The sequence below is a fragment of the Mustela erminea genome, chromosome 1 (genome assembly GCF_009829155.1).
Source record: "Mustela erminea isolate mMusErm1 chromosome 1, mMusErm1.Pri, whole genome shotgun sequence".
NCBI classification, from domain to species: Eukaryota; Metazoa; Chordata; class Mammalia; order Carnivora; family Mustelidae; genus Mustela; species Mustela erminea.
Window position 1 is genome coordinate 88,221,288 of NC_045614.1, and position 25,376 is coordinate 88,246,663.

At 39.1% G+C, this 25,376-nt stretch overlaps 1 protein-coding gene across 1 annotated transcript in view; it reads left to right on the top strand.

The window, feature by feature from the left end:
- LOC116584439 (collagen alpha-4(VI) chain-like) overlaps positions 1-25,376 on the top strand; it is a 109,631-nt gene that overhangs the window by 35,083 nt on the left and 49,172 nt on the right. Inside the window, 10 exon segments of the mRNA XM_032332781.1 lie at positions 310-388; positions 1,933-2,078; positions 2,240-2,332; positions 4,770-4,823; positions 13,484-13,555; positions 14,619-14,645; positions 16,227-16,271; positions 18,596-18,649; positions 21,918-21,980; positions 22,322-22,387. Coding sequence (XP_032188672.1) covers positions 310-388; positions 1,933-2,078; positions 2,240-2,332; positions 4,770-4,823; positions 13,484-13,555; positions 14,619-14,645; positions 16,227-16,271; positions 18,596-18,649; positions 21,918-21,980; positions 22,322-22,387 — 699 coding nt within the window.

Sequence of the window (25,376 nt, forward strand, 5' to 3'; positions counted from 1 at the left end):
CTGAACATTGTAAGACCATTTTTGGAAGGTATTTTTAAGGGGACACATTAAGCTGGTTCAAATTCTTTTTTTTTTTTTTTTGCCGGCTGTCCATGGAAATGTTGAAGTAAAAGTGAATGTGTAATAAAATAACAAATAAATAAATGGGTGAAATGAAACAGGGTGAAAGGCTGGATACAACAAGAAAAGCTAAGCTTATCCTTGGAGTTTTACAAAATGTGTAACTTCCAGCATTTATCTTTCCTCTCTCTTCCTCCCTGCCATCCTGTTCTCCCTCACCCTTCCCACCCCCTCCCTCATAAACAACAGATCCTTTTAGTGTTTACAGATGGACTGGATGATAGTTTCCAGAAACTGAAGATAACATCTGAGCTTCTCCGCAGCAAAGGTAAGTGCTTGTAGTTGCCCTGGGTGTTCCTCCCACAGCTGAGGGCTTAAGATCCTCTTTCAGATTTCTGGATGGTACTGGATTCCATTAAGCCTTCCACAGACTAACCCAGGTGGTTGGAGATCAGTGCCCACAAGGCTTTTGTTTTGTATGAATCAGGGTTGAGAGAACCCTGGGTCCCATATCCCTGACCCTAACCAAGGGTCACTGACTGAGACAGGACTGATCAGTTACCAGCTTGGCATCTGCTTTAGAGGGTTGAATGTGCAACTCCTACTTCCTGATAAATGGGGTCTCATTTGCTATTGTAGGCTACCAAGCAGTCCATATCTCTTTTCCTTAAACTCTGCAATCACCCTCAGGCTGAGCTTTGCTTTCTCCACTGCCCTTCCTCCCTCCTTTGCTCATTAATTCTTCCTCTTTCTCCATCCCCCAAGGGCTGCTACTAGTCTCTGCGGCATCTTGGTGAAATCAGAACGAGATGCCAATGCTCTGGGTGTATGCGACCCAGTGCCGGGGCACTTGGCTTGAAGAGCAGTAGGCTGGCTGGATTTCAGGGCTCCCCAGCTCCCTCAGCTGGGCAGTACCACCTGTGGAGCTGTACGCCCTTGCTCTTCTGTTCCCATTTTATGTCATAAAAGCTCGAAGGCAAACTCAAGGTGAACAAGCGGTCACTCAAGTTCCCTGTGCCCCTCTCCCTTCTCCATAGAGTATGTCCAGAATATTCCTCTTGAGTTGATGCTTTCCCTTGGTTAACAAGGTGCTGGAATATTTGCTGTGATAACTTGCTCCCAGTTGGATTCACCACACAGGAAGTTTAAAATGTTGTGGATCTTCTGGAAGGGAATTTGAAGCATTTGACAAAAGATGGCAAACTTTGTCTACGTGCTAGATCAGGCTTCCATTTCTAGAAATTTATTTTGAGGAACAATTAAGAACATGTAAACAACTTTTTAACCACAAGATTGTTAAGTAGCTTATCTACAATAGCCAAAAACTGATGTGTGTGTGTGTGTGTGTGTGTGTGTGTGAATTTACTGTTCAAAATATGAACAAATATTTATTCTGAAATTCTATGAATGGTGATTTCTAGCCAATCTGAAAAGTGTTCTTGTCCATTTGTTCTCTGTTATGTGGGCAAATCCACATGATTTTTTAGTGCCTTCCTCAGTAGGATGGGCTCACACTGCAATAATAAACAACCTTCAAATCCCAGTGGCTTAAATTAGCTAGAATATATTTATCTTAGGCCTTATGACCATTCCTTTGTGTCTCATTCTCATCCCTTAAGGACCCAGGCTGAAAGAGGGTCTCTTCCTGTGGCAGGGGGCAGGAAATGGGGCAAATTATGCACTGTTCTGAAAATTTCTCCCAGCGAGTGACACATGCCACTTCTGCTCCCATTTCATTGGTCCAAAATACAGTTTGAGAAAAGACTGGTGATGAATATAGGAAGGGTGAGATGATACACGACTGTCTAGGGCCAGGACAAAGACCGTTCAAAAGATGTGCAAGTAACTCTCCTACCTGCTGGTATTTTGAAGGACTCTCTGGGCTCCTCTTCATTGGCCTGGAAGGTGTGCATAAATTAGAAGAGCTCCAGGAGCTAGAATTTGGCAGAGGATTCCTATATAACCAACCCCTGAGCATCACACTGCAATCCCTCCCAAACATCTTACTGAAGCAACTTGTAAGTATTTTTTCCTTTTTAACACCATCCTTCGCTAGGTTTATTCACCCTAATAATTTAAAAAACCAGAGGGAATTTTGTCTTTTTTAGTGCGTCGTATGACACAGGTTAACAGAGATGGAAAAAAAAAAAAGTCATGTTACATGAATTCTGCTTTTCAGGACTCAATTGTGGAAAGAAGATGCTGCAACATATGTATAAAGTGTTATGGAGAAGATGGGTACCAGGGCGATAGTGGGAACCCCGGGAGCAAGGTGAGAATTGTTAGATGTGGATGGTGTGGGTGAGAGAGGGCTTTTCAACATACCAAGCCCTGTGTTCTGTCTTTAACACACCTTTGCTAATTCTGCCCTCTAACAAACCTTTGAGGCGAATGTTACTTTGCAGGTGTGGCATAGAGGCTTAGAGAGGGAACATTGCTTTCCCAAAGTCACACAGGTTCGAAGAGCCATTTTGGGACTTAAGCCCCTGTGTCTACCTGATATCAAGGCTCACGTTCTTTCCCTTATATTATGCTTTCCCCTCATGTTTATTTGACAAATAATTTCACAGACAAGTTTCTCATACTCCCCTGCTGCATAGCAGTTTTCACTTGTCTACAAAATGTTCCCTCATGCACCAACTTCTTTCTTTACAGAAAGAAGTTTACAGAAGTTCCCCTGTGAACTGACTGTTCCATTCTGTGGCATTAAACTCTGTGGAGAGATACAATCGCTGGCTCATGAGTGATCACTTTGAGTCTTTCTTTTAACTCCACAGTGAAGCGATAGCAAAATTACCACATCCCACTATTAAGGGAGAATAAATCTCATTAAAAATGGTCCTCAGTTATGCAGAGACATGAGTATCCTTCACACATGAACTACAGTTTTATGATGGTGGCATCATCACAAATCCTCATGTAGGGTTGAATCAAACCCATTGGCTTTCCCCATCTTTTCACATTCTTTCTTTGTGTGGTTTTCTGTGAGGCTGTTGGAATTCTTACTGACTTTGCACATCAATCTTGATTTAGAAGAGTATAAAGTATATAATGACTTTTTGAGAAAAATTGTAGATATGCCTTAGCACAAGATTTTTCCCCCTTGCATTATTCTTAAATATCAGACTGGAGAATCAAGAAATCAAGCTTGGGAACCTCTTGACATGTTTTTATTTTGTAACTCAGGACTCAGCCACAAAGGCCAAAAATGGGAATGTTTTGAATAATTGACTTCTCTGCTCTTTCTGTCTCTAAGAATTCAGTGGTTGGTTGTATTGATGTTCATGTCTTTGTTGATCCCAAAGAGAATATGGCTCCCGTATCTTATTGACAATTTTTAAATCAAGTAAACACATCTGACTATACATGGCAAGCCAAAGTTCCCTGAGAGGAAATGGTTTGTGTGTTTGGTTATCTAAGAAGAAGTAAAGAAGAGAAAGAGAAAGAGAAAGAGATTGCAAGAGACTAAACAGCTGAGTCAGACAGAAATAAACAACCATTTCTCATAAGTAGCATAGATGGTCACACCTTTGCTTACTGACATTTTGAAAAACGAGGTCAAAGGTCTCTTTAAGAGGAGCAGTATTCCTAAAACATTTAACTAGAAACTAGTTTTTTTTTTTGTTTTTTTTTTTTAAGATTTTATTTATTTATTTGACAGACAGAGATCACAAGTAGGCAGAGAGGCAGGCAGAGAGAAAGAGAGAGGAGGAAGCAGGCTCCCTGCTGAGCAGAGAGCCCGATGCGGGGCTCGATCCCAGGACCCTGGGATCATGACCCGAGCCGAAAGCAGAGGCTTTAACCCACTAGTTTTGGTTTGGATTTTCTGAATAGAGTGGCTTAAAATGGTATTTCAGAAAAATAAAAGTAGGCTGACGTGCCAGTTATTAAGACAAACAGGTATTCAAGTTTTTACTTCAAGACAAGCCATAAACAGAATAAAGATATGTTAATTTAAAATTCAAGTTTTTTTGTGCGTGATAATCACCAGACTGATTTTCTATTAGAAGAATACATTCAGGAGATGGGTTTCTAAGAAAAATGGCTCCAAAAAAACTTTCCATAAATTAAAACTACTGTGTGCAAAAAAAAAAAGGCCAAAAGTATTTGTTTCTTCATGTCCCTATACATTGTGCTCAACATTTAGTTGATTCTCAATAAAATGCCAACTCAGCAAGAAAAAGGTATCTATTAATAACAGGTTTTTTTTTTAATTTTTAAATTTATTATTATTATTTTTGTTTTTAGAGGGAGAGCATGAGTGGGGAGGGACCGAGGGGGAGAGAAAGAGAATCTCAAGCTTTACTGAGCCCAGAGCTGGATGTTGGGCTTGATCTCATAATGGTGAGATCATGACCTGAGCTGAAATCAAGAGTTAGACTTTTTTTTAAAAAAGATTTTATTTATTTATTTATTTGACAGAGAAATAGACACAGCAAGAGAGGGAATGCAAGCAGGGGGAGTGGGAGAGACAGAAGCAGACTTCCCACCTAGCAGGGATCCCTATGTGGGCTCGATCCCAGGACCCTGGAATCTTGACAGGAGTCGAAGGTGGAGGCTTAACAACTGAGCCACCCAGTGCCCCAAGTTAGACGATGTTTAACAGACTGAGACACCCAGGACCCTACTAACAACAATTCTTATTTCATGTAGATTTAAGAAAACGATTTAGAATCCAAGTTATTTCCTTTGCTTTCCTTTTTTCTCAGGGAAGGCCAGGTGCTGATGGATTACCTGGTCATCCTGGTGAAGAAGGTGGACATGTAAGTACTGAATCTCTTTTTTTAAACTTTTTATTTGAAGGAATATGGTAAAATGGGTCAAATATTAGAAATACTTAACTGCATTTAAGTCATGAAGATTTTTCTAATCTATGCCATTTAAAATGGGCTTAAATATGTATATAAAAATAATAATTTGTTATAACAAATGTTAGGTGGACAAATTTTGTAGATACAGGCTCTAAAATGTGTTTAATGGTGAAAGGTGGTCATTTTAATCTGAATTCGAGATAATTGAAAATGTGGGCTGTGTCTAGTGGGTATATATGTAATAGTAATGATTAATTGTGAGCTGAATTGCAGGTAATTTGTTACTATTAATGAGATATCTGTGTTTGTAAGTAATTTAACAAAATAAATTGAAGAGAACTAAGGCCATTCTTATAACAAGATCCCTCAGATGCCTTTCTGAGTGGTCAAAAAGGTGATAGAGTTATATAGTTACTCACCAAAATTTTGTTTACAACCCTGGACACATCCCTGGGCACGGGAAAGTTAGCCATCGTGTGATTAGCTGTGGGGAAAAATGGATATTATAGAAAGAATTGCTACCAGAGGGGCTGTAATGTGACAGGGCCCATCTATTATTACAACATATGATATCAAAAGGATTTTTTTTTTTTATTTCCAGCATAACAGTATTCATTATTTTTGCACCACACCCCGTGCTCCATGCAATCCGTGCCCTCTATAATACCCACCACCTGGTACCCCAACCACCCACCCCCCGTCCCTTCAAAACCCTCAGATTGTTTTTCAGAGTCCATAGTCTCTCAAGGATTTTTAAATGCCATCGTTTTCAGTTAATTTTTAATTGTGGAAAACCACTTTACCACAGGTGTCTATTTTAAAGTCGATATGTATATACCACTGGTTCTCAAACTTTTGGTCTCAGGGCATCTTTACTCTCTCTAAAGTTATTCAGATTGCCTAGATTCAAACAGTCAGTACATCACTTACACAATGTGGCAAGAAAAGGTGAGATATTCAACTATCGTTGCATCCATTTCTCCACTGATAAAATAAGTTTTATAGTATGTACCTGACAGAGATGTCCTAAACATGACAGAATATGTATATGAAACATTTCACTCAATTCCTGATAAAGAGTAAATTACACTAAAAACTAGATGGGATGATGAGAAAACATCTGTTGATGTAGTTTCAGAAAATTTTATTATTTTATTTTATTTTGTTTAATAGAGAGAGGGGGAGAGAGGGAGCTCATGGGGAAGGGTTGGGGCAGAGGGAGAGAGAGAATCCCAAGCAGACTCCATGCCTAGTGCACAGTCTCGACACCACGCTCCATCTCAAGACTCTGAGATCATCTGAGCCAAAATCAAGAGTCAGTCACTTCACCAACTGAGCAAACCAGGAGCCCCAAACGGAAATAATTTAAAAATATTTATTTATTTTACTCCCAAATAACAAAAACAAGCCCTTAATATAAATGAGACATTCCTTAATGAAAAATAACGATATGTTCCAAAACAAAATAGTTAAGTGAGAAGAGTGGCATTGTTTTACATGTTTTCAATACCTGGTTTATTAGAAGATAACTAGATTCAAATGTCCACTTCTGTGTTCAGTCGGTTGTGGTATCACTTGCTTTGTGGTTTCTTAAAAACTCTGCTGTTCACTTGGAAGAGAATAAGAGTTACAAAAGATAATAGCATCTTTGTGTAATTGGAAAAGTAGTTTTAGTTTTGTGATCACCCCTTCCCAAAGGGTCTTGGGGACCTGTGGGGTCCTTGGACTACACTTTTCAAACTGCTGGGATATCTAGGCATTAATGTTCTCATCACCCCCTCAGGTTGTACATTGTTTTACTGTTCTGAATATTTAGGCTGCTGGAACTTGGAAAATCATCAGAAATTAGAAAAAGAAATGTAGCTATTGGGAGCTATATCAACCAATTCATTTCTCTGATTATATTTGTGGGAGAATCGCTCAACTTTTCTGTCTTTATTTTGCCTCTGCAATTATAGTCTTTGATGTTAGAAATACATTCTAAAGTGTGGGCTGTGGATTTTTGCTATTTTGTTCAGGTATGGTGAAAATATTCCTTTCCATTTTTATGATGTTTTAAAATGTCCTAGAAATGTTATTTTATTTCTGACTGCTTGGCCTATGGTTCAGTAAGCCTGGCCAAATTTTTTAAAAAGATTATTTATTTATTTATTTATTTGAAGATGAATCACATGTAGGCAGAGAGGCAGGCAGAGAGAGAGAGAGGGAAGCAGGCTCCCCACTGAGCAGAGAACTGGATGCAGGGTTTGATGCCAGGACCCTGGGATTATGACCTGAGCCGAAGGCAGAGGCTTTAACCCACTGAGCCACCCAGGTGCCCCTAGCCTGGCCAAATTTAAGAGAATAATTTAGAGTCTTATCAACCTATTAGGAACATTGACACCAATTCCAGACAAATAACATGAACAAGCCCTGTCTGTCTAGAGTAAGAGATAATTTTGTCCCCCCCCTTTTTTTTTTAAAGATTTTATTTATTTATATGATAGAGAGAGATCCCAAGAGTAAGCAGAGAGGCAGGCAGAGAGAGAGGGGGAAGCAGGCACCCTGCTGAGCAGAGAGCCCGATGTGGGTCTTGATCCCAGGACCCTGAGATCATGACCTGGGCCAAAGGCAGAGACTCAGCCCACTGAGCCACTCAGGCGCCCCTGTCCCCCTTTTCTGCTGTCTTAACATCCTAAAACCAAGGTGGTTTATAAAGACTGTCCAGTACAGAGCTAGGAATAAAATGTGAGTGATACATATAATTTTATAGAATTTAAAATTTCATAGTAGCCATCTTAAAGACAATAAAAAGAAATAGGTGAAGTTATTTTTTTTTTTTTTATTTCCAGCATAACAGTATTCATTATTTTTGCACCACACCCCGTGCTATGGACATTGGGGAGGTGAAGTTATTTTTAACAATTAAACCCAGTCTATCCAAAATATAATTATTTCAACATGTAACTAATATCAAAATGGTTAGTATTTTATTTTTTAGAAATACACTGTCTTTGAAATCCTGTGTGTATCTTATATCTATAGCACATCTCAGTTTGGACTAGATACATTGCAAGGGTTCAGTAGCTCTGTGTGGTGTGTAGGGCTCTAGCATGTGTCGTTTTCTTTTTCCTGCATTTCTTGAAAGAGAAGATAACTACAAAATATGTTGTCTTCTGAATGGTTTTTAATGTTGTTCCCCCCCCAGAGTAGGTCAGATTGGTCTGCGTAATGATTGAGACATCTCTCTGCAGATGGCAGGCTTCAGAATGGGGCTGTAATTTGTAGATTCAAATTGAAAGCGTGTAACGACAAAGAGCTAATTCATTGTTCAAGTTATCTATTACTCCTCTTCTCCCCCCTCCTCCCTATCCCCTACAAAACCAAAACAACAATCAATTTATTATATCCATGGGCTCTGGGGCACAGTGGGGCGGGGTGGGGGTTAGTGAGCTAAGACCGGAAGAGTGGGTGGCTGTCTCCTAGGTGTCTGAGGTCTGAGCTGGGCTGACTAGGCAGCTGGAGGGCCCCCTGCAGAGATGACTTCCTCTCTCACTCTCTGGAGCTTGGCTGTGATGGGAGAAGGATAGGCCATGGTCGTTCAAGGACAGGTATGGCTGCTGGGTCTGAGAGGGAGCTCCCACTGGGCAGGGTCCATCCTGAGAGGGAGGATTCCAGGAGACCAAGGCTAAGCTCAAATCTTCTGAGGAAGCCTCAGAAGTCATGTGGTAACTTGTACAGCCCAGTCACTAACTCCAGACTGGATTCAAGGTGGCTGGGGGTAGGGATTAGACCCTTCTTCTTCTTTTTTTTTTTTAAATTTTTTATTTTTTATAAACATATATTTTTATCCCCAGAGGTACAGGTCTGTGAATCACCAGTTTACACACTTCACAGCACTCACCAAAGCACATACCCTCCCCAATGTCCATAACCCCACCCCCCTTCTCCTAACCCCCCTCCTCCCAGCAACCCTCAGTTTGTTTTGTGAGATTAAGAGTCACTTATGGTTTGTCTCCCTCCCAATCCCATCTTGTTTCATTGATTCTTCTCCTACCCACTTAAGCCCCCATGTTGCATCACCACTTCCTCATATCAGGGAGATCATATGATAGTTGCCTTTCTCTGCTTGACTTATTTCGCTAAGCATGATACGCTCTAGGATGTGGTATATATACACAATGGAATACTATGCAGCCATCAAAAGAAATGAAATCTTGCCATTTGCGACAACATGGATGGAACTAGAGCGTATCATGCTTAGCGAAATAAGTCAAGTAGACCCTTCTTTTTGATTGAGGGTGTGACAAGGTTCCAGAAGAGCACTGAGGTTTTGTCCTGGCCATCTTTGGAAAAGACCATCTGCCTGACTCATGAATTCTATAGATTTTCAAAATATACCTCATATGAGATGGTGGTTTAAATATGCATTGGTCACCTATCAAAGACTTATATATCAAATTAGATTATCTAGGGTTCCCCAAAACAGTTATGTAACTTCAGTAGGAACAAAACTAGTTGACATTTATTGAAGACTTCATATGTGTTGGATGCATGACTAAACATTCTGTATACATTTCCTCATTTCATCTACAAAATAAGATACTAATGTTATTATTCTCATTTCTCAAAAATAACTTGAACCAGCCTAGCATCTGAACAGTTTATGATCATGTTATTCTTTCCATAGAATCATGGCTATAGTTCATAGCTTTAAGCCACTAGTGTGGACAAATGGGAGACCAATTTTTAAACAGGATAGAGCTTAGTATTTGAATGAAAAACACTGTAAACCCAAATTTTGTTTTCAAAACAATTTGACATTGCCCATTATAAAGTGATTCTTGTTTTCTCATGAGAATAATCTAAAAAATTCTTTTGCTCGATTAGAAGATATAAACTTTGAAGGATAGGTGACAAATGTATACTTATATTATTTGACTTATTTAATTACTCATTAACATTTTAAAGTCTTTCATTATGTAAAGTAATTTAATAAGAAATTCTGCTTTTTTTCTTTCTCATATTTTATCAAGCAATTTTTTATTATTTATATTTTTATTAATTTTAAGAAGTGTTTATCCAAATGTTTGCCACCTTTCCCCCTTCCCTCCTTCATATGCCACTTGTGAACCTTCCCAAGAACACTGTGGTATATTTTTTGATTTATTATAATCTTTCTGGCTTAATAATTGTATTAAAAATTCTTCCCACAGAGTTTCTTTATCAGTTTTCCCAGCATTACTGGATCCTGTTTTGGAAACACCTTACCTGGTTTTCTAGAGTATATTTTGTTAATTTCTGTCTAAGTTGTTTCAGATAAACCACGTGTGTGTGTCTGTGTGTGTGTGTGTGTGTGTGTGTGTAAGGGGAGTGGAGAGAACAGGGGGAGAACAGAAGGAGAGGAAGAGAGAGAAACCTAAGCAGGCTCCATGCTCCAGCAAGGAGCCTGAAGCAGGGCTCGATCTCACGACCCTGAGATCCTGATCTGAGCCAAAATCAAGAGTCAGATGCTTAACCAACTGAACCACCCAGGCATCTCTAAGATAACTGCTTTTTAGATCTGTTTATAAAGTCTGTCACTGAAAATTTATTTTGTTTCAAAATCCAGTTGCCTCATTTTTCTTGTGAGAATATTTTTATGGTCTTCACCATGAGTTCTATTGCTTTGAAAGGTGATTTTAAAAAATCTTACTTGCATGGCATCTAACATTTGAAATTGTGAGACCTCACGGTCAAATATGATAAATAAGTGATCTCTGTTAGATTACTTTACCTCTATTTTTTTCCTCTTTTAACTAATTTGGTAGGTGATATCCTTGAGGATCCCATAAATAAACATATTAACATTGCCTGGGTGTCAACACTATGTTGTTCAAGGTGAAGCAATGGGCAGAGGATTCTGAAATATGAGAATCTTTGTGAAAACTCAAGTTTAAGAATATCCCTTTTTCTAAGGAATAATTTTGGGAGAACTCATACCTAATTATATCTGTATAACAACCAAAACTTTAGAAACTGGGAATAGAAGTCATGAGAGTAGGTTTTTTTTTTTTTATTTTTCTTCACAATTTTCTTTTAAATTTTTAGTTGTGGCAAATGACACACAACATAAAATTGACCATCTTAACCATTTTCAAGTGTGCAGTTCAGTTATTAAGTGTGCAGTACAGTTATTAAGTACATTAGTATTGTTGCCAACAACCACCATCATCCATCTCTAGAACACTTTTCATCTTGCAAAACTGAAACCCTATCTTCATTATCACTAACTCCCAATGACCCCAATCTCCAGCCTCTGCCAGCCACCATTCTACTTTCTGTCTCTATGAATTCCACTACTCTAAGTCCTTGTTAAGTAGGATCATATGGTATTTATATTTTTGGCTTATTTCATTTACCATAGTATCCTTAAGATTCATCTATATTGTAGCATATCAGAATCTCTTTCCTTTTTAAAGCTATATAGTATTCTACTGTATGTATAAGGACACTTTTTTTTTTTTAATCAGTTTATCTCTTAAGGGACCCTTGGCTTGCTTCCACCTTATGACTGTTGTCAGTAATGCCACTATGAATGTGTGTGCAAATACCTCTTTGAAACCTACCTTCCAATTCTTTGGGGTGTATACCCAGAAGTGGAATTGGTAGATCATATGGTAATTCTATTTTTAGGTTTTTTTTTTTTTTTTGGAAACTATCATATGTTTTCCACAGCAGCTGAACTCTTCTATTCCCACAAAAAAGTGCGTAAATGTTCCAGTTTCTTCACGTGCTTATCAACACTAGTTTCTTTTTGTTTTTGTTTTTGATAACAGCCATCCTAAGAGTGTTTTGTTTTGTTAGAAATAAACTTTAAGAATTTTCCCTTTGTGCTCCTTTGTTAGGGACGTTTGTTTTGTATATCGCAACTATTTCCTAATGAAGGCAACGGCCAATTATTCATGATTGGTAACACTGTGTAGGACAAAAGAGTAAAGAGATATCTTAAAATTAAATTTTCCAGATGATACTTAACCACCATGTATTGAACCTAAAAGTGCAGGCAGATGAGGAAGGGGGGGTGGAAACGGACATTTACTTGACATCTACTGTGTGTGAGGCTTTGCATTTGGCATTTTGTACCCACTAAGACATTTCACCTTGTAACATTTCTACTGATACGGGCTAATACTTTCATTTTATAGATGTGGGGCTCAAAACTCAGAGAGAGAGTGACTTATAAGGTCAGATGGAGAATTTTAGAGTTGTGCCCAACCCCCTGTCAGTCTGATGTCAGAACCTGTGCTTTTCTCATTATCTTTTCCTATTTAAGTACAAAACACCTCATTTTCCAATCTGTGTAAATTGTGAAGTACTTTTTTTCCTTCTTTTTAAAAAGATTTTATTGATTTAATTAATTTATTTATATTAAAGATTCATTTATTTGAGAGAGAGAGAGTATGCATGAGCAGGGGGAGGGGGACAGAGGAAGAAGGAAAGTCCAAGCACATTCCCATGCTGAGCCCAGAGCCTGATGCAGGGCTCGATCCCACGACCCTGAGATCATGACCTGAGCTGAAACCAAGGGTCAGATGCTTAATCGACTTCACCACCCAGGCGCCTGTGAAGTACTTTCAGTGCAGATTCTCATGCATTCAATATAATGATCCCATGAATGGTTAGCATCAGTATTACTAAGGTCTGCATTTTATAAATGGAGGAAATTGTAATTCATAGAGTCATGTACTTATCCAAGTTCACAAAGCAAGTTGGAGGCAGAACTAGGACTTGATCCCAGGACCTTTCATTTTTGATCCAAATGCTTCTCACTTTACTGTGTTCTGTTTTACTGTCCCAGGCAACTGGTGTCGTGAAGTTATTTGAACTCATTAAATCAAAGTGAGATTACATTTGTAGACCCTCCTGATGAAAGCTCATGGGATATACAATGCTTTCTAATTTATATTTAATCAATTTGGCAAAGATATAGTATCTACCAGTCCCTTCCCTATCCAATACCTAGATCAAAAGTTTATATTCACTAATGTAATTTAGGAAGTCATTCTTCAAATCTTGATTGGATGTCTGCTGCATGCCACACAGTCTACTTAGGGTTGGAAACCCATAGATAAATTCCAAATACATGTCTTTGTCTCCTAGAAGTTCTCAAAATAGCAGGAAACAATATAACACAGAAGCGGGTAATAGCACACAATGTAACAGAAAAAGCTTCTCAGAGGAGGAGGTGTCGTATGATCTATACCTTAGGAATGGGCAGGATTTCACTTAGAAGAAAAGGAGTTAAATAATGGTTGATTCTTTGTAGAACCACAAGGAAAACTTTATCCAGTTCTAGCTTCCAGAAGGAAATCTTCAGACACACCTTCAGTTTTGCGTGGGTACTGAAGTTTTGTCCCTCTGGCTTGAATGAATTAGTCAAAAAATACAGATAATACGGATTTGTAAGATTTGGGGTTATCAGTATGGGTAGTTGATAGATGAGCATTCTGATTGTCTTGTAGGTGATCTGATCAGGTCTTTGAGGCTATAGAAGTAATTTTAAGGACAGTGTCATATTTTAATCATTCTGATGGTCTTTATTGGGTGAAGATTGTTGCTTGACTGTCTCTATGTGTGTCTTTATTCCATAGGGAGAAAGAGGCCCCCAAGGCCTTCCTGGACCCCGAGGTGAGGAAGGTTGCCCAGGTATGAGAGGACCTAAGGTGAGTATAGACAGGGAATTCTTTCCCTGTCCTGGTTTTATCCCTTGAGTTTGATGAACATCTTACTTTTTCAACATAGTGTCTTAGCTCTTTCTCAGACTCAGGTTTTCCCAGAAGTAGTGCCTAAGGAAAAGAATCAAGTGCAAACAGTTTCTTAGGAGGGGGTCTCAGTAAATACTAGTAAGACATGAGAGAAGTTAAGGAAGAAAGGTGACCTAAAAAGGGTATGGTATCAATTAGATGACCATGGTGGGTAGATAGAGCCTAATCCTGCTGAGGAACTGTGTGAACCAATGTTGAACATGTACCTCAATGTGATCCCACCCAAGGGGAGAGAGCTGAGGTACTTATACCCCAAATTCTATCAGGTATTATTTGCAAGCTGCTCCCAGTGGGTATTAATTCCTCGGCACTCCTGAGCTGCATTGCATGTGGATAGGCTCTGGTACCAGAAAATGCCCTCAGGACAAGTCATAGCTCTGGCAGTTGGAAGGGGGTTTGAAAATACTGAAATTTCAAAGCCTAAAGAACTAAAGGGTGGGGCTACTTTTTCGGTGGTTTCATAAATGTCTCTTAACCTTCCAGGATTAGAGAATCTCCTTTAATAAGGCTAGTAAATTTTCTCTATAATCTCTGAGTCCTCTAGAGAGTTTGTCTCACCATAGCCACCATATTTTGTACATTCTAATAAGGTACACTTCAATTAATTTTTCCTGTTGTTCCTGGGAGCCTTCTTAAGCTTCTTAAGCTTCCTAGCCAGTGTATTCTCACTTTTGTTTGAAAACATATGATTGTGCTATTAATAAGTGGCAGGTCATTGCCATTTCCTGCTCACCCCTACTATGTGAGGAGTTACCGGTATGAATTTCTCCAAGTCACAGGCAAAGGGGAGTGGTAATAATCAGAGTGCTGTGATGGTCACTATAGTTGCTGAAGAGGAAATCTTCATTTCCGTCTACTCATTGCATTTTCTTGGAATTCAGGAATATGTGGTTTCCTAAGTGAAACAAAAGTTTAAAAATCTTATTCAAGCTCAATTCTTTTTATTACTTTCTAACTTTAGGGAGCAAGAGGATTTTCAGGAGAGAAGGTAGGTGACTGTCCTTCCTCTTCCTCTTGTTTAAGCTAGAGAGCAATTTCTTTGGAAAACAGTCCGGAGTCCACTTGCTTTTCCTTTGTGTACGTGAGGTGGGACTTAAAATTTTTTGACAAGGGGATATGTGGGATGATCTTAGTAGCCAAACTGCCATGTTCATGAATGGTATAAAGCAGGGACATATATGAAAATGTATACTTATCTGTAGTAATTAAGCCAACATATCTGTCACATGATGCTCTTGAAGAGTGGCTCCTGAATTCAAGGATTGGTAGTCAAATGGGAGATGGAGGCCAGTACAAGTTGATAGGAAAGGAGATGGCACAGTAGGATAACGACTTTACATTCAGATTCAGAGGCAAAGTACTCATTCGCTCCTTCATGCACTTGAAAGATATTTTTGTAGGTACCAACTCTGTTCCCCACATTATCCTTGGAGTGATTACAAAGTGATGAATAAGACAGACAAGGGCTGATTGAGCTTCTTTAGTCATGTCTCCTGGAGCCACTGATTCATCCGTATGGCCTGTAGCAAATATATCACATAATTGTAGTCTGAGAGTTTGGTGTGCTTATTTTCATGCACTAACTCAGCTGTCCTTTGGTTTAAAAAAAGTGTCTGAAATTCGACTTCCTTGTACAGATAGTAGGAGTAAATCAACTATTTCACACATGTAATATGCATTTTATTTGGCTTGCAAAACTCTGGACATTCTTTTTCAAAAGATGCTTTATAAGAAATATGTTTTTAAAAAAATTTTTTAATTTTTATTTATTTGAGAGAGAACAAGAGGGAGAGAGAGAGAGCATGAGCAGGAGGGGCAGAGGGAGAACCAGACTCCCCACTAAGCAGGACCCTGGGATCATGACCATACCTGAAGGCAGACGCTTCACTGACTGAGCCACCCAGGTGCCCCTATAATAAATACAACCGTCATTCTGAGATTGTTGACAAAACAAAGGGCCATGAGTTGGAAGTGATGGAATATTTGATGAGATGGCACTCTGCAGGGGCTAGTTTTTACTCTTATTTAGTTAGTTTCAGGTTTTCCATTCTTAAGGAGTTTTCTTATGGTAAGTCTCCCCAAATACATACATATGGATATAATCCCATCTAATTCTTCCTTAATCTGAGAGATCTTCTGAGTTTCCATTATGTAAATTCACTCAGACATAATTGCCAGTCTTTTTATATTAAAAATGCCAATGACCAAAGAACCACCTTTAACTTGCAGAGGACCAGTGGGAAATGTTTCATTCAGTCTTGTGAAAGACTTGTTCCCAGTGCAAAAGTTGAAAAAGAAGTCTTTCTATCCTTTAGATTTGAGTTTCTTATCTTTTTCTTTGGAAATTAAAACGGTCAGGAAAAACAGTGTATAACACTAGGGACTATTTTCGGAATGAAAATGATCATTGTTTTTTAATATATGAATGCAGTATATAAATGCCATTTCAGAAGGTCTAGATTCTCCTCCCAACTAAAACAAACATTAGCAAGGAAGTTAACATCAAAGCAGTAAGCACGTACACCTGGTCCTCTTTTCCCTAACAGTTTCATCTTCCTTTGCTCCACAGGGAAGCCCTGGTGATGAAGGTGTTGACGGCTTTGTTGGAGAACAGGTATAGAAAGTTTCTCATTTCTATGTTTCTCCTCTATTAGTTTGGTATTTATGCTCTGTATTTATACTTTAAAATATAAAACACTATACTGTATTTTATACTTATATGTATATTTTATACATAGTCTAGAAATGTTAGCATGCATACTCAACAGTGTCTAATCTATTACTTGCCCTTATCCTCAAAATATAAGGACCCTAGAAACATAGCTCTAATCAATTGTCTCCCATAGAGAGACAATTATAGAGAGACATGTTATAGTTCAGTATCTTTTTTTTAAAAAAAATATTTATTTATTTGACAGAGAGAGATCACAAGTAGGCAGAGAGAGAGAGAGAGAGAGAGAGAGAGAGGAGAAAGCAGGCTCCCTGCCAAGCAGAGAGCCCGATGCAGGGCTCGATTCCCAGGACCCTGAGATCATGACCTGAATTGAAGGCAGAGGCTTAACCCACTGAGCCACCCAGGCGCCTAGTCCAGTATCTTATTCCCATTTATTTTTGTTAAATTATATCAATTAGATATTGTTATTTTTATTGCTTTACTTAATCATTGCTTATCCAGCTTTACCCTCATATTTGTTACTTTCCCCATATGCCTTCAAAGGAACATGAGAGATCTTGTTTCTTTTCCTCCAGGTACAACTTTTAGAATTTCCTTTAATGGAGTTTATAAACTCCTTTGGTTTTGGTTTTTCTGAAAATTTCTTTATTTTACCATTTTTCTTGAAAGAGATCTTGGGGAAATAATGATTTTCTTTCAGCACTTAGAAAATGGAATTTCATAGTCTTCTGGCTTCTATTGTCTTCTGTCTCTTACTAGCACTGTTTAAGAAGTTATCCATCTTAACCTTCCAGCTTAAGAAGCTCCTGGGTGGCTCAGTGGGTTGAAGCCTCTGCCTTCGGCTCAGGTCATGATCCCAGGGTCCTGGGATTGAGCCCCATGTCAGAGAGCCTACTTCCTCCTCTCTCTCTGCCTGCTTCTCTGCCTGCTTGTGATCTCTGTCTGTCAAATAAATATTAAAAAAATCTTAAAAAAAAAGTTATCCATCAAATTCTTTGTTGTTACTTTTGTCAGCAATCTTAAAAAGATATTGTCATGCTGCTTTAAAAATTTTCCTTTCTTTCTAGTTTTCTGTGGCTTTAATATGTTGTGTGCAGGTGTGGGTCCCTTTTTTATTTATCCTGTTTGGAGCTCGTTAGGCTTTTGAATTTGAGCATTTGTGCCTTCAGTCAGTTTTGGAGACTCCTTAGCAAATTCTCATTTTGAGATGTTTGTCCTTCCCATTTTCTCTATTATCTCTTTATGGAAGTCTAATTAGAAATCTGTGAGAACTTGTGCTATCTGCAATGTCTCTTAACCTCTTTCATATTTTCTGTTTGTCTTTCTGTACTGCATTTGGAGTACTTTCTCCAGTTTCAAGTTCATTAATTCTTATGTCACTTGTGTTTAATATACCATTTAACCTGTCAATTGGATTTTTAATTTCAGTTATTCTGATTTTCACTTTAAGAAGTTCTATTTGATTCTTTCTCAATTCTGCTTGGTCTCTTTTTTAACAGTTGCTTATTATTTTACTCATTCTTTTTTTTTAAACCTATTTAAATGAATGAAATATACTTATTTTATATTCTGCATATGATAATTCCAATAGCTGTAGTCATTACAAGTCTGATTTTGTTGCCTGTTGTTTCTGCTGGCTTCTCTCTCATGGTGTCTCCCTCACATGTGTTGTGAATGTTGATGGATAGATTGATTTGATTTTCTTTTTTCTCTCTTTTCCTTTTTTTCCTTCTTTTTCTTTTTTTTCCTTTTTTGATGACTTTTGATTTAAGTTCATTTTTAAATGAACTTCATCTGTGAGATGTCATTAAGTTCTGCACTGAGGTTGTTTGCTTCTGTCTCATATGTGGTGACACGTCCTCTTGAGATCACTTCAAAATAAATGATGAGATTTGGTTTTTCACACTGCACTCATGGAGTGATCAGAAGTCCTAAGGACAGCCAATCACTATTCTCTGGATTATTGCTTTCTCTTTACTCTGAACTCTAAGGATTTCTCTTGTTTTTTTGTTTTTTTTTTTTGTTTTTTGTTTTTTGTTTTTTTTTACCAGCTCATGAACATATGTGGAGTATCTTAAACTTGGTTATCTGGAATTTATATTATTTTCAAAGGAAGGATTATTCAGGGCATTTAGTCTGTCACGTACAAGTTGGATGGTAAAGAAACTTTCTGCTCTTGGATAGAATGTGAAACTATGTGTAAAAAGATTCTGGTGTGACTTGATATACAAAGCTTTTTTGTGTATTTATTTTTCTTTTTCTAGGGTAATCGTGGAGCCCCAGGGTCATCTGGAGAAAAAGGAAATAGGGGAAATCGGGTAAAGTATGAAGATATTCTTCTCTCATATTTCTACTGCATAAACTGACCTTGACAGTTTATTTTTAAGTTCTGGGAAATAATCCTCTAGTGGTTCAAGTTCTAGATTGGGAGTTAAAGGGCAATAAATATCAGCTCTTTGGAATCTTTAGTGAAGACCCTCTTATGCTGCTAGTGAAATGAATGATGGAAACTGGCGTCCTTAACCCTTGGAACAGTAATCACCATGCCCTCATGGGCTTTGCAAGGCTCCCTGTCACCAGTGATTAGTCTCACACCCAAGCCCTCTCAGCCACATCCTTCATTACTGTCAGTCCAAAAGTGTCCTTTCCAATAAGATTGTACTATTCATTGTCCCCTGAGAACCCTTGTACATGCCCACCTCTGTGTCTTAACTCATGCTAGGTACCCCATCCCCGAGTGGCTTTTCCAGCTTCCATTTCCAGTGTTTATTTGAATATCACTTTCCCTCCAATTTTCAACTCCTCTCTTTCCTCCTCATCATACCCGCTTCTTGACCATATCTGTCTGTAGTGTCCTCTCCCTTCTCTACATCCTTCCCACATTATATTTCTATGTAAGGGAAGGCAGATGCCTGGTGTGTGTACCACAGCTCTACCTTCCTATGCCCATGGCAGATATTACTAAGCAATTATGGAATCCAGCCAGAGGGATCCATCTCAGGACTATTATATTCAGCTTCTGTTGATTGACTGGATTAGATAAGGGGTGGAGTTATGTTTTCATGTACCCCTCATGGCATTAGAGTAATGCTTTTACCCCAAGGTGGGGACTGATTTCCTGATAAGTAACACAGGGAGTCACAAGAAATGGTTCTTTTTTTAAAAAAATTTTTACTTTTATTTATTTGACAGAGAGAGAGAGATCATAGGAAGGCAGAGAGGTGGGCAGAAAGGAGGAAGCAAGCTCCCTGCTAGGCAGAGAGCATGATGCAGGGCTTGATCCCAGGACCCCGAGATCATGACCTGAGCTGAAGGAAGAGGCTTAACCCACTGAGCCACCCAGGTGCCCCAAGAAATGGTTCTTTATTGAGGGAAGCTTAATTGATAAGCTGCAATTTGGGGATTAGACTTTGGAGAAGGTGGGGGACATGCCACTTCTTTCAAGACTGGAGAGCCTTCAGTTTCCATCCAATTCAGTTAAATTCAATAAATGCATGTTAAGGGCTTCTAACTTGTAGAAGGTATCCAGCAAAACACTTAGAAAGTTAGGCATATCATAATAAGAACCAAATGCCAGGCTCTGTACTCAGCATTTTAATCGATTATTCCATTTAATTTCCATTGCAACCCGATAGAATGGGTACATCTGTTTCACAAAATAGAATCTTAGAGAAGTTGAAGAAATTTGCCTAGCTGGTAAATTGGATTGCAGGGTTGGAATTTAGAATCAAGTAACTCCCTTTTATCATTATATCAGGTGAGAAAAGAGATAAGGTGGAGTTACAAGTAACTATAAGAAGTGGCTTTTTTTTTTTTTTTTTTTTTTTAGAGTGTAGAGAACATTCCATTCCCTGCGTGTCTGAGAAGCAGATCTCAGAGATGAGTCTCATTTCATTAGGGTCAGAGTGTGGCATAGACCCTCTAGACCAAGGCATATAACACTATTTGAAAAAGCTTCCTAGGGTTGGGGGCTCTTCCCAACTCTGCAGGAACTACTACACAGAGGGGGTACCATTAATGGTACTTTTTAAAAAAATTATGTTATGTCACCATAAAACAGTAGGGATTTTTTTTTGTCTTCTATATGCATTTAGTTTTTTTTAAATTTTTTATTTTTTCAGCTTAACACTATTCATTATTTTTGCACCACACCCAGTGCTCCATGCAATCCATGCCCTCTCCAATACCCACCACCTGGATCCCCCCAACCTCCCACCCCCAGCCCCTTCAAAACCCTCAGATTGTTTTTCAGAGTCCATAGTCTCTCATGGTTCACCCCCACCTTCCAATTTCCCTCAATTCCCTTCTCCTCTCCATCTCCCCTTGTCCTCCATGCTATTTGTTATGCTCCACAAATAAGTGAAACCATATGATAATTGGCTTTCTCTGCTTGACTTATTTCACTCAGCATAATCTCTTACAGTCCCGTCCATGTGGCTACAAAAGTTAGGTATTCATCCTTTCTGATGGAAGCATAATACTCCATAGTGTCTATGGACCACATCTTCCTTATCCATTCATCCGTTGAAGGGCATCTTGGTTCTTTCCACAGTTTGGCGACCGTGGCCATTGCTGCTATAAACATTGGGGTACAGATGGCCCTTCTTTTCACTACATCTGTATTTTGGGGGTAAATACCCAGTAGTGCAATGGCAGGGTCATAGGTAAGCTCTATTTTTAATTTCTTGAGGAATCTCCACACTGTTCTCCAAAATGGCTGCACCAACTTGCATTCCCACCAACAGTGTAAGAGGGTTCCCCTTTCTCCACATCCTGTCCAAAACACATTGTTTCCTGTCTTGCTAATTTTGGCCATTCTAACTGGTATAAGGTGGTATCTCAATGTGGTTTTAATTTGAATCTCCCTGATGGCTAGTGATGATGAACATTTTTTCATGTGTTTGATAGCCATTTGTATGTCTTCATTGGAGAAGTGTCTGTTCATATCTTCTGCCCATTTTTTGATATGATTGTCTGTTTTGTGTGTGTGGAGTCTGAGGAGTTCTTTATAGATCCTGGATATCAACCTGTACTGTCATTTGCAAAACAGTAGGTTTTAAGAGAGGCAACCATTTGCTTATAAGGTCATAGTCTTACGGCAAGTTGCTTTACCTCACTGGTTCTCTTTCTATAGTAGGAGCGCTAGAAATACTTTTCTCTTTTTTTGCCCCCTTTTCATGAGATCTTGCTGTGTCAGTGCTGCCCATGTCTGTGATAGAGAGAGCCTTCTTCTTATGTGTGTTTCTGCATAGGAATATCAGGGAGAAGTGGAAAGATCAGGGACTTAGGGGTAGAGAGGACTGGGTCCAACTTCCCTGAGCCTTGGGTTCCTCGCCCACACTATGTACTTCCTGAGTTGTAAGGATTCAGCGAGGTAATGCACACCTAGGGCCACATAAACAGACTTCTAATAAAAGTATGCTCTTTTCTGCATTGCAGTCTTACCTATTTAGCTACAAATGCTTTAAAGTTCAAGTACTAAATTGCTCTTTTAATGTGATTCTCATTTTCCCTCTTAATGTTCTCTTTCCTTTAGGCAACAGATGATCTTTTAAAGTGACACTTTTTTTTTTCCTGTGATTTAAGGGCTTGACAGGACCACGTGGACCTCCTGGAGAGCATGGAGAGCCTGGGTTAAGAGGAGACCCTGTAAGTGCTGGGTGAGGGATTAGAGCTGCTTTTATCCAGGGACTTAGAAATAGTTTGCTTAGACACAAAGACAACAATTAATTATTCATCAATGAGGCATCTGTTCAGCCTATCTTAGCCTTGCAATGAATAAGAGATTTGTGAAAAGACCCCATCTTATAGAACATTTAGGTTCTTAAAGAACTGAATGCAACTTTAATTGCATTGAGTATTCAGGATTTCTGAGCAGGCCTGGACAATTAAAATATCTACTTTGGTACCTTTAAAAATATCATATTTCCTTTCATTTCTTTTCCTATCTTTCCGGTCCATTTGAGGTAAGCAAACTTTTATTTTCTCAGGGGGATCCTGGAGCAGATAGTTACATCCAAGGCCCTAAGGGAGAAAAAGGAAGGCGTGGACATAGGGTAAGATGGTTTCTGTTTGTTCAGGGATGCTGGAACATGTGGGAAAGATGCTAGCTGGTGAAGACGGCTTGAAGGTTCTGGTTGGATCAGCATAGAGAGCAAAACTGTGGCACTCCACTGCCTGTAGAGACAGGAGCTCCACTTAACAGCCTTGTCCTGGCATCCTTGTCTTGTGGTTCTTTTTTTTTCCCCTGAAAAAAAGAATCTCATTTCCCACAATACTAGTAACACAAGTTACTTAATCTCCTTTATCCTTAGTTTCTTCATCTCCAAAATGAAAGCATCAGGCTCAGTGATGCCTAAGATCTTTTCAGTTTAAAAATCCTTCAATTTCATAATGATGTCTTGATTTAAAAGTGGTCAGGCCATTACACGGCTGACTCACTATTCACCACTGCCAGTGTTGATGTGAATTGAATACTAGCCATTTTTAAAGATAAGATACTTGTCTAGTTTGGAAGATTGGAAGTGTCATGACAGAAGACCTTACCAAAAGTAGAAGACTTGTTAACTTTGTAGATACTGCTAACTGGTTGGAAGACATATTTAGATGTTTTATGTCCTAGTCATTAAAATGCATGACTGAAAAATGACTAAAGTAACCCAAGTATTTCAGTCCTCACATCTTATCATTCCCAATTTCCAGAAACAGCGTCTGCACAGCAAAATGTTTATAACTGGAAAGTACCCTCTATTTGCTTTGGACTCCAAATTACCTTCTTTGACAAAACTTTAGGATGTTGATTCTCTTCCCTTTTGTGGCTCATTCATATCCATTTCATATATGTCCAGTCCCAAGTACAATCCAGTTTGTAACAGAATCAATACTATGTAGCTATGCCAGAAAACTGTCACTCCTTACTACAATAATTTCTCATCTTGTTATTAATTATATTTATTTTGAATGAACTCCATTGAGATGGTTCTCTTGGGTGAGTTGAGATCAGAGAGCCCAGTGAAAAGATACTCAATCAGTTATGGGATTGAGCTAAGAGAAGAGCAGGCCAGCACCCCTTAAACCATCTGGGCCCTGGTTTCCTCATCTGCAAGGTGGGAAGGTTAGAGAAACCATTTATAAGCTTCCATGAGTTAGTGGTTGTCATGGGAATTAAAATGTATGAATTAAGTTCATTTCCATGATTTTCTCATGGTTTTACAGCTGGAAAAGCACTCCAGCCTCTAGACAAACTGTCCAGTACTCTGCGCATCACAGCGCCCCAGCCATGGGGCGAACTTCCTGCTTGCAGTTTTTAGAGGTCTCCATCGCTGACTTTATAGCTAAGGGCTAACTTGGAACATTAGATCCCTGAATTGCGTGTGCAAACCACAATTGTGACCCTCTGAAGTGGTGCCACGTCACACCGCACTTGTGTTCCACGTGGTTTCTACTCCCGTGCTGAGCTCAAAGAAGGGTGCTAAGTATTTCCTGAATAGACTTGGGTAATAAAAGTCACTCTCACCAGTTACATAAGCCTGCTGCTGCAGAGGCTGAAATTCTTGAGGTAGTCCATTAAATTCCATTAGAAGATAGACCTCTAGGGGGCAGTCTTTCCTCGGTACAGGTTTCCTTGGCTATCCTGAAGCAGAAGCAGAGCGTTCCTATGAAACCAATCATAAACAGAAAAGGAGTAAGCAAAGAAGCAATTACCATTAATTTCCATGGAGACATGTGTTAAGTGTTCCCAGACCCCCCAAATAACCTCTCTTAGGCTTCCCTGTTACCTTAGGACACATCTTGCTAAGGGATGCACAAAATAAATTGAGATGAATGGTTGCTCACAAAGTTCAAAGCTATGGTTGCTGCAGGCTGAGATGATGCTGAGTGCGGTCCCTGGGGAAGAAGCGTGGCTTGGCAGGGCCTCTGTAAAGGCTCAGTGCAAAATACATACTGAACGTTGTTTTCACTTTTTGCCCTTTTTCGCAAAAGTGAAAATCCTCTTTGTATTTCTTTTGGTTAGTGAAACCTGGTACTAATGTAGATCTTTCATAAAAGTGACGTGGCTGATTGTTTTTCAGAGTCCATAGTCTCTCATGGTGGTGGGTATTAGAGAGGGCACAGATTGCATGGAGCACTGGGTGTGGTGCAAAAACAATGAATACTGTTATGCTGAAAATAAATAAAAAATAAATTAAAAAAAAAAAGAAAAAAAAAAGTGACGTGGCTGAACACATACTTTTAAAGAGGGAGGATACCTGTATTTGGTTCTGAGCTGAACCAAAGAGCAGATTCTATGTTGCAGTTTGGATGGAGACAGTCCCCTGAAGGAAGCAGTCTTTTAAACGAAACAGAAACTTCATTATACACCCAGTGTGGGGGAAGGAATGCAAAACCCATCATGCTTTTCCTCACTTCTGAAAAGGAAAACCAATATAAGCCTTTTGGAAGGCAGTCTGGCAATGCACAGCAGCTAGGACTGCTGTTTGTTGCTTGTATATTTTAATATACAAGTTTATATGTGTTCATATGCAAGTGACAAAACCTGACTAATAGTGTTTAGCTAATAAACATGTTTTTGATAATCCAGGGAAAGGTGATTCCTGGATGGATGCATAGCTCTATGATATCATTAAAAGCCAGGGATGTCATCAGGGACTCAGCCCCTTTCTTCCCCGGTTACATCTTCAGTGCGGTCCCTGGACTTAGCAGCCCAAGCATTTGCCTTCATGATTACATAAAATGCCAGAAGGAAAGGCGCTTTCCTTTCATCAGGTCATGGTCAGCAATATTCTCTTTTTGTCCCCTTTGGTGTGTTGGCTGGCTCCCATGTGCCCCGCCTGCCCAAGATACCAGGGAAAGCAAGTTTCTGACAGAGGCAAGTTTCTGACAGAGATTTCCATGACTGGTTCAGACTTGTCATAATTCATTCCTTGGGGCTGGGTGTGTTGTCCCAAATGAAACATTTTCTCAGCAAGAAAGAAAGGGGCAAGACTGTTGTGTAGCCCCCAACTGCATCTGCCATGGGTTAAGGTTTATATGTCCTTTGATCCA